The sequence below is a fragment of the Diorhabda sublineata genome, chromosome 1 (genome assembly GCF_026230105.1).
Source record: "Diorhabda sublineata isolate icDioSubl1.1 chromosome 1, icDioSubl1.1, whole genome shotgun sequence".
NCBI classification, from domain to species: Eukaryota; Metazoa; Arthropoda; class Insecta; order Coleoptera; family Chrysomelidae; genus Diorhabda; species Diorhabda sublineata.
The window spans coordinates 31,111,664-31,123,775 of NC_079474.1; the positions used below are offsets into that span (position 1 = coordinate 31,111,664).

At 31.2% G+C, this 12,112-nt stretch overlaps 1 protein-coding gene across 1 annotated transcript in view; it reads right to left on the reverse strand.

The window, feature by feature from the left end:
- Positions 1-12,112, reverse strand: part of LOC130443745 (proto-oncogene tyrosine-protein kinase receptor Ret) — a 66,032-nt gene that overhangs the window by 3,488 nt on the left and 50,432 nt on the right. Inside the window, exons 6-15 of the mRNA XM_056778526.1 lie at positions 11,879-11,979; positions 11,715-11,803; positions 11,266-11,439; positions 10,849-11,052; positions 10,611-10,768; positions 9,941-10,186; positions 7,355-7,629; positions 5,517-5,631; positions 1,510-1,699; positions 765-942 (exon numbers count right to left, since the gene is read on the reverse strand). Of these exons, the coding sequence (XP_056634504.1) occupies positions 765-942; positions 1,510-1,699; positions 5,517-5,631; positions 7,355-7,629; positions 9,941-10,186; positions 10,611-10,768; positions 10,849-11,052; positions 11,266-11,439; positions 11,715-11,803; positions 11,879-11,979 (1,730 nt within the window). The remainder of the gene's footprint in view (positions 1-764; positions 943-1,509; positions 1,700-5,516; positions 5,632-7,354; positions 7,630-9,940; positions 10,187-10,610; positions 10,769-10,848; positions 11,053-11,265; positions 11,440-11,714; positions 11,804-11,878; positions 11,980-12,112) is intronic.

The window sequence follows — 12,112 nt, forward strand, 5'->3', positions numbered from 1 at the left end:
AAAAGAATTTATAAGGGTCGGCAACGGTCAAATTTTTTACAAAAAAAACTAATAATTCAAAGAGTATACATTTTTTGAAAAAAGTTTTTAGACGAAATTATACTAAAATGTTACAGTCGACTTTTGATAGAACCGGAAGTCGGCCATTTTTACAAATATTATAGTTTAAAAGATCGTATCCGAAAACCCAGACGTAGAAATTTTCATAATTTTACAAAAGTAATTTGCCGTATACAGATAGTTTTAACTCTTCGTAGGACACCCTGTATATTGTGAATATATAGATAAATCAACAAAGTTTTGATTCGTAAATACTCCTTGTAAACACACTTCAGAGTTACTACTTTAACAGCATAAACAGATTACAACATTTCGGGAGCTTCTTTACGACTTTCCACTACAATGCCGATATCACTAAAGTAGTAGACTGAATAGTCTAAATTAGTTCAAGCTTAAAATTACTAGTCTAATACGAGCGACAAATCAGTTCAAATAGAAACAGCTATGTAATTGCTTGGTGAGAATTCATTAAGTTCACAATATGAATTTTTCCATTAATTAATGGAGCAATTACTTACGCTGTATCTATTTGAACTGATTTGTCTCTTTTATTAGACAAGTAATTTTAAATTTGAACTAAATTTGTATATAGAATTTATTGGGTTCTAATGTTTTTAAACAGTCTCATTACGATTTGAATCTTTGTATTTCTTTTCTATATACAGCAGTCTTAATATTGATGATGTTATATTAAATGAACTTACTTTCATATCGGTTAGAAAAGCCATTCCATTACATATTTGCCAAGCGAAAGATAACAGATCTTTTGGTGTTACATTACTTATTTTGGGCTCGTCGTAATGACAAGCGAGGCTCTCTTTTTGTAATGATAAAGATGAAGTCGAGTTGTTTTGAACGTGTCTTGTTCTCCTCAAATAATTTCTGAAATCATTCAACAATCAATTCATTATTATTTCACAATAGATTCGGAAAAAGATTTATAATAAAAGATTATCATATTTATTTAACGAATCTCATGCCAACTTATCAAATAAAAATTATCTACATCTTTTTATATTTGTATATTATACATTCAAGATTGATGTAATTCCTAAATTCTTTTTAATTTAATGAAAAAGAACATGGTTCCTAATAGAATTTTCGTGTCCTGCTTGCATGTACAGGACCAAAGTCTTTTTTTGATCGGATGTTTGCCAAACAACAAATTCTCTCATAGTTTCTCAAGAGTCAATGAAATAAACGTGAACAATAAAAAGCATAAACGCACATCTATCAATATTAGCTAGAAAATATGTCGTTAATCTGGTTCTTCTAATCTAAAAGCTAGTAGTAATATCATGGAAATTGTGTACCCTGTACGTTATTCTACTTTCATTCTCTCACAATAAATCTTTATATAAAAAGATATAGTGCTTTCGACATAAATAGTCGATCAATACTTTTTATAAAAAAAGCTAAGAACAGTTGGCATCACCCAATTAAAGTTACCTTAATGAACCGAATTCTGCATATTCTATTATGAGGTACACTGGTCCTCCAGCTGCAGTGCATACTCCGAGTAAACGTATTACGTTAGGATGTGAGACTTCTTTGAGGAGTTGATATTCCGACAACAGGTCACTAAGTTCAGATTCTCTTGCATCGTTTTTCAAAGTTTTAACAGCTACTGTGGTGTACCCTACAAATGTAAATGGCACATTATTTTATATAGCTAATGAATAATGCGGTTGATAAACGACTGTATAGGTACTACTGTTGGTTTTGTACGTCGCATACAGGAGCAAAAAGGTCCTATACTTGTCAATAAATCAGGAACTCTATAAATATATGCCAAAGTTGATTTATATTAATAGCATGTGTTATTTATGTCTATATCTATTTTATTTTCTGAAACTTTGGATGATTATTCAATAAATTCAATTTTTATTGGGAGTCAATATCGGGTGAACGCAGGACAAGGATTTTGCCACACGATTTTCTCACCGCAAACGAGGCGTATTGGGACAACGCATGTTATAAACACAGCTGAATCACTAGCATCGGAACCATAAAAAGCCTGTTTGTATGAACTATGTCCTGAACGGCCATCAAAACGCCATTTTAATAATGAACAGAGTTTTTCCAGTTCTTCATCTTCAAGTGTCTCAATCACAGGTTCCAGTGTCATTAATAGACGTTTCACAGTGTGGTCAAGTAAAGCTTGCAAGGTAACTTCCGCACAGGTAGAGGTCACTGTGATAGATTCATTTTTTGGATAACCATTTGTTTGAAGCTTGAACTACTTTGTAAGAAGGAAATTTTTCTGAAGCATTCATCCTGATTATGTCATATTGGCGTCCACTAAAACCGCTAGAGTGTCTTCACCTGACATACTAGGCGACTTCTCAAATGCTTTTCTGTATCGACTCGGAGATGTGTTAATAATATCATCTAACACTTTTGAAGCCTGCGTTTGTCCAGTAGCTTCGCCCAGTTTCGTTCGTTCGGAATTAGATTCAAATGGAATGTCTGAGGGACCTTTTCGTATCAAGCCACTCAGCATTATTTTTGAGCAACCTTTTTTTCTAACCTGAAAGCTTTCATCCAGCGCGATTTAAACTGTGATTTGAAATATGATGAAGTTTAAGTTAAGCGCTTTAAGAGCTCTTCACTTTCACATTTCGCTCGCTTCATTATTTCATCTTTTAAATAATCAAATTTTTCATTAGTTTCATTTTTATTTGAAATTCTGAGAATGTTAAAAATGTGCAAAAAAAATATTTGAAAGCTTGAACTATATTGGAACCCAACTAAAAGCTTACATATATTTTTTTAAATGTTGAAATGATATTGTTTTATTTTGTTTTTTGTTGTAAATAATATTAACTAAATACATAATATAATATAATTTTATTAAAATGTTGTTACATATGAAGGTTTCATGTTGAAATTAAAACAGAAACTATGAAAATATAGCTTTAAATCCACACAAAAAAAAATTCAAATCTACAACAGTACACGTAGACTACCGGTAGAAAACTGACTTTAGTACGTGAATGGTTAGTAAACGCTTCGGATTAATGATAACATTTACTTTGTTATAATGAAGGAGTTATTGGTTTTTCCAAAAATTATGAAAATTATTCTTAATTGTTATATCTAACAGAAGTTTCTCGTAAGATTGTCAATAAATGCTCAAATTAAACTATATAGATGAAATCTTGCAGAATTGTTTTGGTAATTTTGTTGTTTCCAAATATTTTTGCTGAACTTTTTTCACGTTTTTTTCTCTCTGTAGGAGAGTCTCATTTCTTTTAATAAAAAGTCAATTCCTTTATATGCTGGCATAACTTGAGAAGCGCTAGATATATTTAATCGTCTTAAAAAACATAATAGGTTGACTTGATTATAATCCACACGTACCCAACAATTGTTGCTGGATGACAACCTTCAATACAGCTAGAGAAAAGAAGAAAATCATAATTTTTGTTATTATAAAGTTTCGCTAGACCATCTCCACTACCGACTAAATACTCCACCAACATAATAAAGTACGATACGCGATCTAAAATATATGTTGACAGGGACAGATCCATATGCTCCCAAATCTAATCAACATACGTTTACTCGTCTTGAAGTAGTATTAAACAAGTTCAATTTGTTTCTGAAAGTTAATCTTTCTGTTCGTTACTTAAACTTGACATTGCTGGAACGAAATTTCCATAATGCGCAGTAGTTTTTTTTCTTCTTCGCGTGTCATTACCAATATCGATAGTTGCCTTCCTTGTTAACTATCATATTGACAATCATCGCTTCATTTACTGCTGCGCGCATTAATAGAGATGTTGATTTTTCAAACCATTGACAAATATTTATTAATCACGATGTTTACTCTGACCGATGATTCTCATACACATTATTTTTTTGCAATATCCAGTCAAGAACATCGTACTTAACAGTTTTATTCATACGGTGCTTGATCTATATCGATCGATCTTATGGCGATGAGCTCATATCTTTATAGCTCCCAAAAGTTTGAAAGAAAGATATTTTCTGTGGGTGTCCATACATCTGCCCCATTGAATTCACATAAGATAACATCGTGTTATCATCATACGCAGATCGAAGTTGAGATCATAGCTGCAAAGGAGTTTCATGAAACTTGCTTTCGCTTTGGCTGTTGTTGTTCGTATCTCCATCTCAGGTTCGTTAATTTTTCTGCTTAAGCTTTACGTTTTTTACCGTGATTTTTTCTTTGTATTAAGCTTTAATTCGTGATTCTAGCAGACTATAATAATATAGTCTACGAGCCTCTGTAATTCTTTGAACTAAATGGCAATTGAAACATATATTGATGATAATTTTTCCAACAAAATGGAATTATCCTACTCTCCTTCTTATTTCAACCTCAGGGGACATTTGGTTTCTACGGTCTGATACCAATAGATATTAGCAATTAAGAATATATATTCATTATCTATAGGTGATTGGTTCAGAATTTCTAGCATTTTATGTATTATTCTAGCAGACGTACATATTCCTATATCTTTGAATCGGCATTTGAGTTGTGAAGAACTAGGGGTTGTAGTTATATTAACTTCCAATATATCAAGTTATTAGAATCAGGACATCATGTAACATGTGCTATCGGTAGAACGTATCAAATTAATAATGTCAATTGAACACATTCTAACGTCGACGGAAAATGAGATGATTTACGACAATAATGAATCTAATGTCTAAATAAATTTTAGCCATTACGATGATGTTTATAACCGAATATCATGAAACTCGTTATCACTTGGATTATAATATGATAAAATTAACGAATTAGTTTATTATAACTAACGTATTAGTCGCTAAATTTAATGAAAAGCTTCTCGACAACCACTTCCACTACCACAAATTTCATGGACTTTATCGTTTAATGTTACCAAAAAAGGTTAGCTGCCACACATTTCGAGTATGTTACCGACCATTTGCAAAAGCAGCAACAGCCTCTTAGTTGGTGCTTCAAAAGTAATTCAAAGAAAGCATAATACATAACTTTACACGGAAAACCGCATTATATGAATCCTTTTCTCCTAATGTGGAACAGATCAACTAAAAAGTATTGAGTTTCAATTAGGACCAAGGTCCATTTAGTCGCAATTGTAAAATATATGGAATACTATTATAAAAATAGAATGCACAATTGAATTTTCCATTTCCTGATTATAATTAATTAATTATTAGGAAGATCTATGTGAAGACAAAAGTAGACTTGACATTGACATTATCTATAATAGACAGATTACCAATATTAAAACCCTAAAATCTATTATTTAAAGCAAAAGAATGCAGTCAACAGAGAGAGAGTTAGAGACCATATCAACATATAGGGAAGATATTCAGAGCGTTATTGACGAATTTTTCTCTTACACTTTGTTTACTACTTGTAATTGTTACATTTTGTTTCGATTTGACATTTGTTTCTAATAATTTTTTATTGATATACATTTTTTTTAAATACAAACCTGGTCTTCCGGCGATATTCAATGCTTTTGCTCTCAGAACTTTGCCGAATTCTCCTTCTCCCAAAGTCTGCTCGATGATAAGCTGCGATCTGGGAAATTCCCATTTGGGATCCGGCTACAAATAACAAATTATATTAGTTACTGCTTATACATCACAGCGTCTAATAACGTCGTTATCGTTAAGTATTAAATTACGCTTAGTTAATGACAAGAAATATAAACCTAACGAGATGTGAGACATATTCAAATACTAAATTTTGTTGTTTTGTGGTTATAATAATGATTAGGATATAGAGTTTAATCAATATAAACACATATTACAGGCTTTCTATATTACCTAAGTGAACACAGAACGTTTAATTCTTTACAATAATTATTTTTAAGTTAATCAATTGATGTCATAAGTAAGTATATAATAGTAATCATAATTCAGTAATAGTTAATAGCACTAATAATGTTTTCAAATCAATTATAGATATAATGATGCAGAAACAGTCCTCTACCGAACAATCCATTTTTTTTAGTAATCTGGAGGTTCTTCAATAAAAATATATTTGATTTATGGAAGTTGAATGTTGCTCCTTACATAAAAAAATCAAAATACTGAACTACTTTGGGGTTTGGGCTATAAAGTTTAGTAATCTGAAACTGCCATACAAAAAAAAGATTATATTCGAGAAAATATTGTCTGAAATGGACAACGTAGACTGGACTTTTCATAGAACTACATAGAAAGAAATCAGACGGAGATAAATCTGGGCTGCAAGATGACTACTACGCCTGCTCAATTTGCTTAGGAACATTTTTTTCAAATTAGTAAACTCTCGTTGGATGTATGACACGTTGCATCATATTGCTGCATCCTTATTATATTGCTGTAACATTAAAAAATTATGTAATTTTTGTTGAAAAAAATCTCATGGCATTTTCACATATTTCGCAGAGGTATAGAAGTATATAAAGGTCCTTGGAATTTTAATCTACGGTTTTTGTAGAACAGTTTACACAGAACGCGAGATGTTATACCATGAAACGATCTATTATGTTTAGAAGATAAACCAGAAGCGAGAACTGGACCGATTACATAATTAAAAATGATATGTCCCAGTATGTATGAAACAACAGTAATGGAGTCACACTGTTTACTCCTAAGGGAATCTAACAACTTGGTCAACTATTTCTGTCAAAGAAGAAATTGAAAAACAAATCAAGAATTTTTTCGGTTAAGTTCTTCATCCAAAAGCTCAACATTTTGAACAATCATTTCATTACATTTCTAAACTATAAATTATGTATTTATATTAACTAAAATGTTTTCAAGAAACAGTTTCTTATCCGATCAATCAATTTGTACATTGTTGCAAGCAATTTGAATCTTTGAAGCGACTGTGATACTCTATAAATGAAAAATAAGTTTTACCCTTCGGTAGGGAAAGAAAAGAAATTTTAAATATAGTATTGTGTCAATTTATTCTAATAACGTATTAAATGGACAAGCGTAAATTACGAATTACAGAATACGAATTTTCTCAAAATTACCAGAAAAGAATGTTATATCGAAGTACAGGCAAAAATAAACCACCTCCTTAAGCTAAAGAATACCTAAATCATATCTCTTAGCTGTTTAGCTATAATTCTGCAATTATTTTTGTCCTCGATTAGTTTAAAACGGACAGTTATCCTGGAAAATAACTTATTTCATTAATGTTCTAATGAAACTCAAGTGATTTAAATGGTTGAAAATTCAACATCGATATCCTATATGATTTTTCTCTGAATTTATTATAAATCAAGTTCTAAATGTTGTTTCATTCACTATAAACAAATTATGTACTTACCGAATACTTATTCATAACGGTATTTATAAACGTCGTATCGTTAGTTATTGTAGTTAATTGAAAATTGAACGCTAAGGGTTGTCCTGCGTCATTTCTTGTTCCAGAAATGGAAAGAGGAGCTGTCAATTCCTGGCTATCTTTTTCATTCAAATGTCGTGTCGATTTCCTAGTTTTCCTCACACGCCAACAAATTATTATCAAGATTGTTGAGCATATGAAGAATAACGAACCTGCTACTATACCGGCTATGCATGTAAAACCACATTTGGGGTTCACTAAAAATATTAAAAAGAATATGGCTGTTGAGCAACACGTAAGTGAATGTTGTAGTGCAATAGAACTTTATAGTTTTTATCAAAGCTTTCATACATTATATTTTATTAAACTAATTATTGACCTAAGTATTAAACGTTAATGTTGATTTATCCACTAAAATCATTCAACCCAGTTATATAATTATTTATTTATTTACAAGAATAACAGTACATTACATTACAAAGTGATACAAATCACAAAGTAATCCGACAGAGGAAAACGAGTTTCCTGTTTTCTGCGCCAGTCAATAATATTGTGTAGTTTGCTTTAACAATAAAATTTGTTATCATTACCAAATAATTAATAGGACGAAGACGCAGCGACAAAATACATTTATTCAGTTTGATACAGACTCAGAAAAATTCAATTACATTACATTACATTACGCTACTGAGAAAGATTTATTCAAATTGTGGGTTTAAAAAGATTTTTCTCGCGAACAATTTTAAGCTTTGCACATTGATAAAAATATGAGAAGTGACTCTTTTTTGATTTGATTTGATGTTACCACACAATCTAAATGAGATTTTAATATTTCAACTTTTTCAGTCCCCAATCAAGTAACATTCCAAGAAATTGTTTCGATCTAGATAATGATAGGCAATAATTGAGGTTTCTTTTTACTTTGATAACAAAACTTTAGAGTATTTAATTTCATTTGTAATATAATATTACTGGTATAACCAATAATTATTCCTAAACTATATAATTGAATCAATCAACTGCCGTGTGGGTGTTGGATGATAGCATGTAACCTGTCATTCGGCTTGTTACGTTTTTCTTTAAATACATTGAATATTCCTCTTTTCACTTATTGTGTTTTAGTAGTCACTTCTATTTTAACCATAACGTTCAAGTTTTCGAAAAAATTAATTTGTTCTCGTGTTCCCACTCTATTCGAAAAATTCAATAAAATCTCGTGAAACGTCCTCTATCTATCTAAATTCTACCTACAACTGAAGTTCAAAATTAAAGTAAATTCAGTGAATTTGTAATGGTACCATTCTTTATATTTGCTTTTCTACAGCTGCCATCAAAGAGCCAATCGGTATAACGTCACCACATGAAAGGCAACTTCAACTCAGTTGAGGGTTGCAACCATCCCGGCCTTCCATAGATAAGTCCTAGTTTTTATCTTTAATATATAGAAATATAAGTTGATTTTAATTTTATAACTGCTTTTTATTTTGGATATTAATTGTTTACTCCATGCGAGTACCAATTATTTATATAACTCAAATGAGTCTCCAGTCGGGAACGTAACGTTATTTGGTCTTAAATCCAAATTTTATTATCGAGAGGATTTTCTACGTACCTCTCGGCCACGAACGTAAACTTCCCTATCCCCCAAAACGTATATATCGTCTCCTGCCTTACCAAATGTGTGGCTGAAGTTCCATGACAAGTGTAGTCATCAGAATTTGGTAATTTGTTTCGTTATAAAAATGGACATCTTTCCAATACAATTTGTTCCAACTATTTGGTCATAATATCCACTTTTTTAACGTCTTTGGAAAATAAAATTTCTTTACAACTAGTATGCGAAATACTTGAGAATGCCTTTTGTTTATGTTAAAAAAAAATCACGTAATTGCACCCGTGTGCCAATAAATTGAATGGTACAATTGTCATTCTGAAGAATTAGATCAAATCCAAGCAACACTGCCCGACAAAAATCAATCAAAATAATCCATAAACAACACAATCAGATCACTTTATTACTTGTCGTGTTTTGAGATTCAAAGATAAAGTTAATATACTATGAAAATAGAAGAAATAATTAATTGTAAAATGTATTTTCTATCCATTGCTAGCAGATGATTATGCCAAATAGCTTTGTAACGTATGATCTAAAAACAAAATTGTTGCATATATACGAAGTAAAGGTCGGTAAAAAAATTGTTAGGAAAATTTTACACGAGGAATTACATATGACAAAAGTTTGTGCGAAGTTGGTGCCAAAAAACTGACTCCTGACCAAAAGCTCTTGCGTCAACGGGATTTCATTGAAAGGTTAGAAAGGTTATAAAACATCTGCTTTGAAAGGGATCCGATATGAGTCGATGGAAGCGCAAAAAACTGCAGAGCTCCTAAAGGCACTCACCAAAAAAGACTTCTAGCACCGCTTCGATCAATGTATGGTGTGTGGCGAGGGGAGGGGAGTATTTATTTAATTAATTTAATTTAGAATAATTTATAGGATAAAACTTTTTTTCGTAACCAGTCTCCTGTATTAGAACTTCAATAATCGCTTTGAATGAAGTAACTCACCTATTGCAGCCAGTGTAATATTCTGTTTGATACTATTTGTATGAACAGAATCAGAACTTTTAATATGTTTCTGTTTCTGTTTGTCCCTCTCGATTTTATTTCCTTTCTCATCTGTTCGATGTTGTTTTCGATTGTATTTACCCGGAAGATGCACACTACACGAAAGTGTACTGCAGTATACAATTCCTGCTGCTTCGTCCACACCACGTCCACTTTTGCCTAAACGAAGCGGAATTGTAACAGTTCCTGAAATGATATTTTTGTTAAAATTTACAACCCATTTTTCTTAAAGCTTCTTTTCTGATTTTTTGGTAGATTAAACACCCAACCGAGAATGAAATATTTCTTCGGTATGCAGTTTGCTTTTGTGATAGTTGAAACAGTTTCAAAGCAGTACTTTCTTAATTTTTTTGGAATAATAGTACCAAAAACTCAAATTAAGGAATTTGAAGACTATGGACTACAGAATTTCATTAAGAGTACATCGTTTAATCGGTCTCCTCGAAACGAAAGCCAATTTTTTCCTGACATATATTTTTTAGGCATGATATATCGAAATTTCATGCTTTAAAGTTGAAGTCAAATTTTGTGTTGATCCTTGTAATTAACATATTTCGCAACAAATGAAGTTTAACAAACAAATTTGAAACATTCATAGGTTGATACTAACCTACACAATCCTGCGGGCATATCATGGACCTCAATTGTTCTAATGAATCGCATATGCCATCAGGACAAGTTTTTATATCTGGAGTACATGTTGAATACAGATGACTTTTTTCGGTGGTGACTTCGTCACCTCTCCACATACAACGTTCTGGGGCTTTCCTAAAAAAAATCCCATTAGAATACGATGAACGGGAAACTATAGAATTTCAAATAGTGCTTTTGGAACTTCAAATATTCACCTTGTTTCGACGCTAGCATATCCGCCGGTACCCAATGCACATGAATCTGATCGAAGACAGTCCTCAATATTATCAATTTCAGAGCAATATGTCCAATTATTGAAGTGATTCATACCGGTACAAGTTTGATTTGGCTCATTAATTATTCGTATCGTAATATCATCCTGTTCTTGCTTGTTTCCGTTTGTCCAAGAAATATTTAAACTGAAATTTTCGAAAATACAAAACTTAAATAATCAAAAAAAGTGAGTAAAATCACGTGTTTATGAAAATATTTTAGAGAAATTCTCATATGAAAATAATTATTTTGTGTTGGACTTCGAAACATCTGTCAATATTTGTATTAGAATGTAATTATTTTCGAGATTTTGACCAAAGTATACTTTTTTTGATACATATTTCTGAACAATTACATACCTTATTGATTGCGTTTTCACTTGTCTTAATTTAGAAAAATCGTTCACATAAACGATTCCTTCAGTTTTCGTCACGTTAAAAATACCCCTGAATTTCGAATCAACTTTAAAAGTGAAATTTGTACAATTATGTATAACTGTTGGTTGACTTACTCTTGCTAATGGTGCGGCAGTTCTAAAACAGAAAGTAAAAATATTTCATTGATTAAAAAAATACTTTATATGGAAGAAAATAGTAATCAATCTACTTTCAGCCTGATTTTTATCTTTTTTATTGCCTTTTTTGTTTACCATTATAAAATTTTCCATTTTTAGTGAAAAATCGATTTAAATTTTTATATTCCAATTCAGTTAAGCAACCCTTTTTTTCGTAATTGATGGCGCCTTGGAGTTACATCCTCCCAACAATCTATAACCATTATCAAGCTACGTATAATAAAAATTAATTACCTGAAAATTTTCGCTTGGCTTGGATACAATTTAAGCAATGTTAGTGACTGCGGTTTGTTTTTGAAAACAATGTCAATCGGAAATTCAGCCTGTAAAAAATTCAAATAAAAAGTTTTGCCAATACTTTATTTTACACAGTCCTAGAAATAAATTTTTATACTCACTGTAGATTTTATCTTTTTATTCTTCAACGAAGTATCATTCAAAACTACCTTAAATGAATACCTAGACGAACTGAAAGTTATATTTTCTTCCAGCTGTAACCCTGAAAAAAGTTGAATAACCTTGAATAAATTCACGATGTAGATTCCAGGTTGCGATAAAAATTTGTGGTATAACCATATTTTACAGATATATATAAATAAATTTACGAAAATTTCAGTTAATGTGATCATATA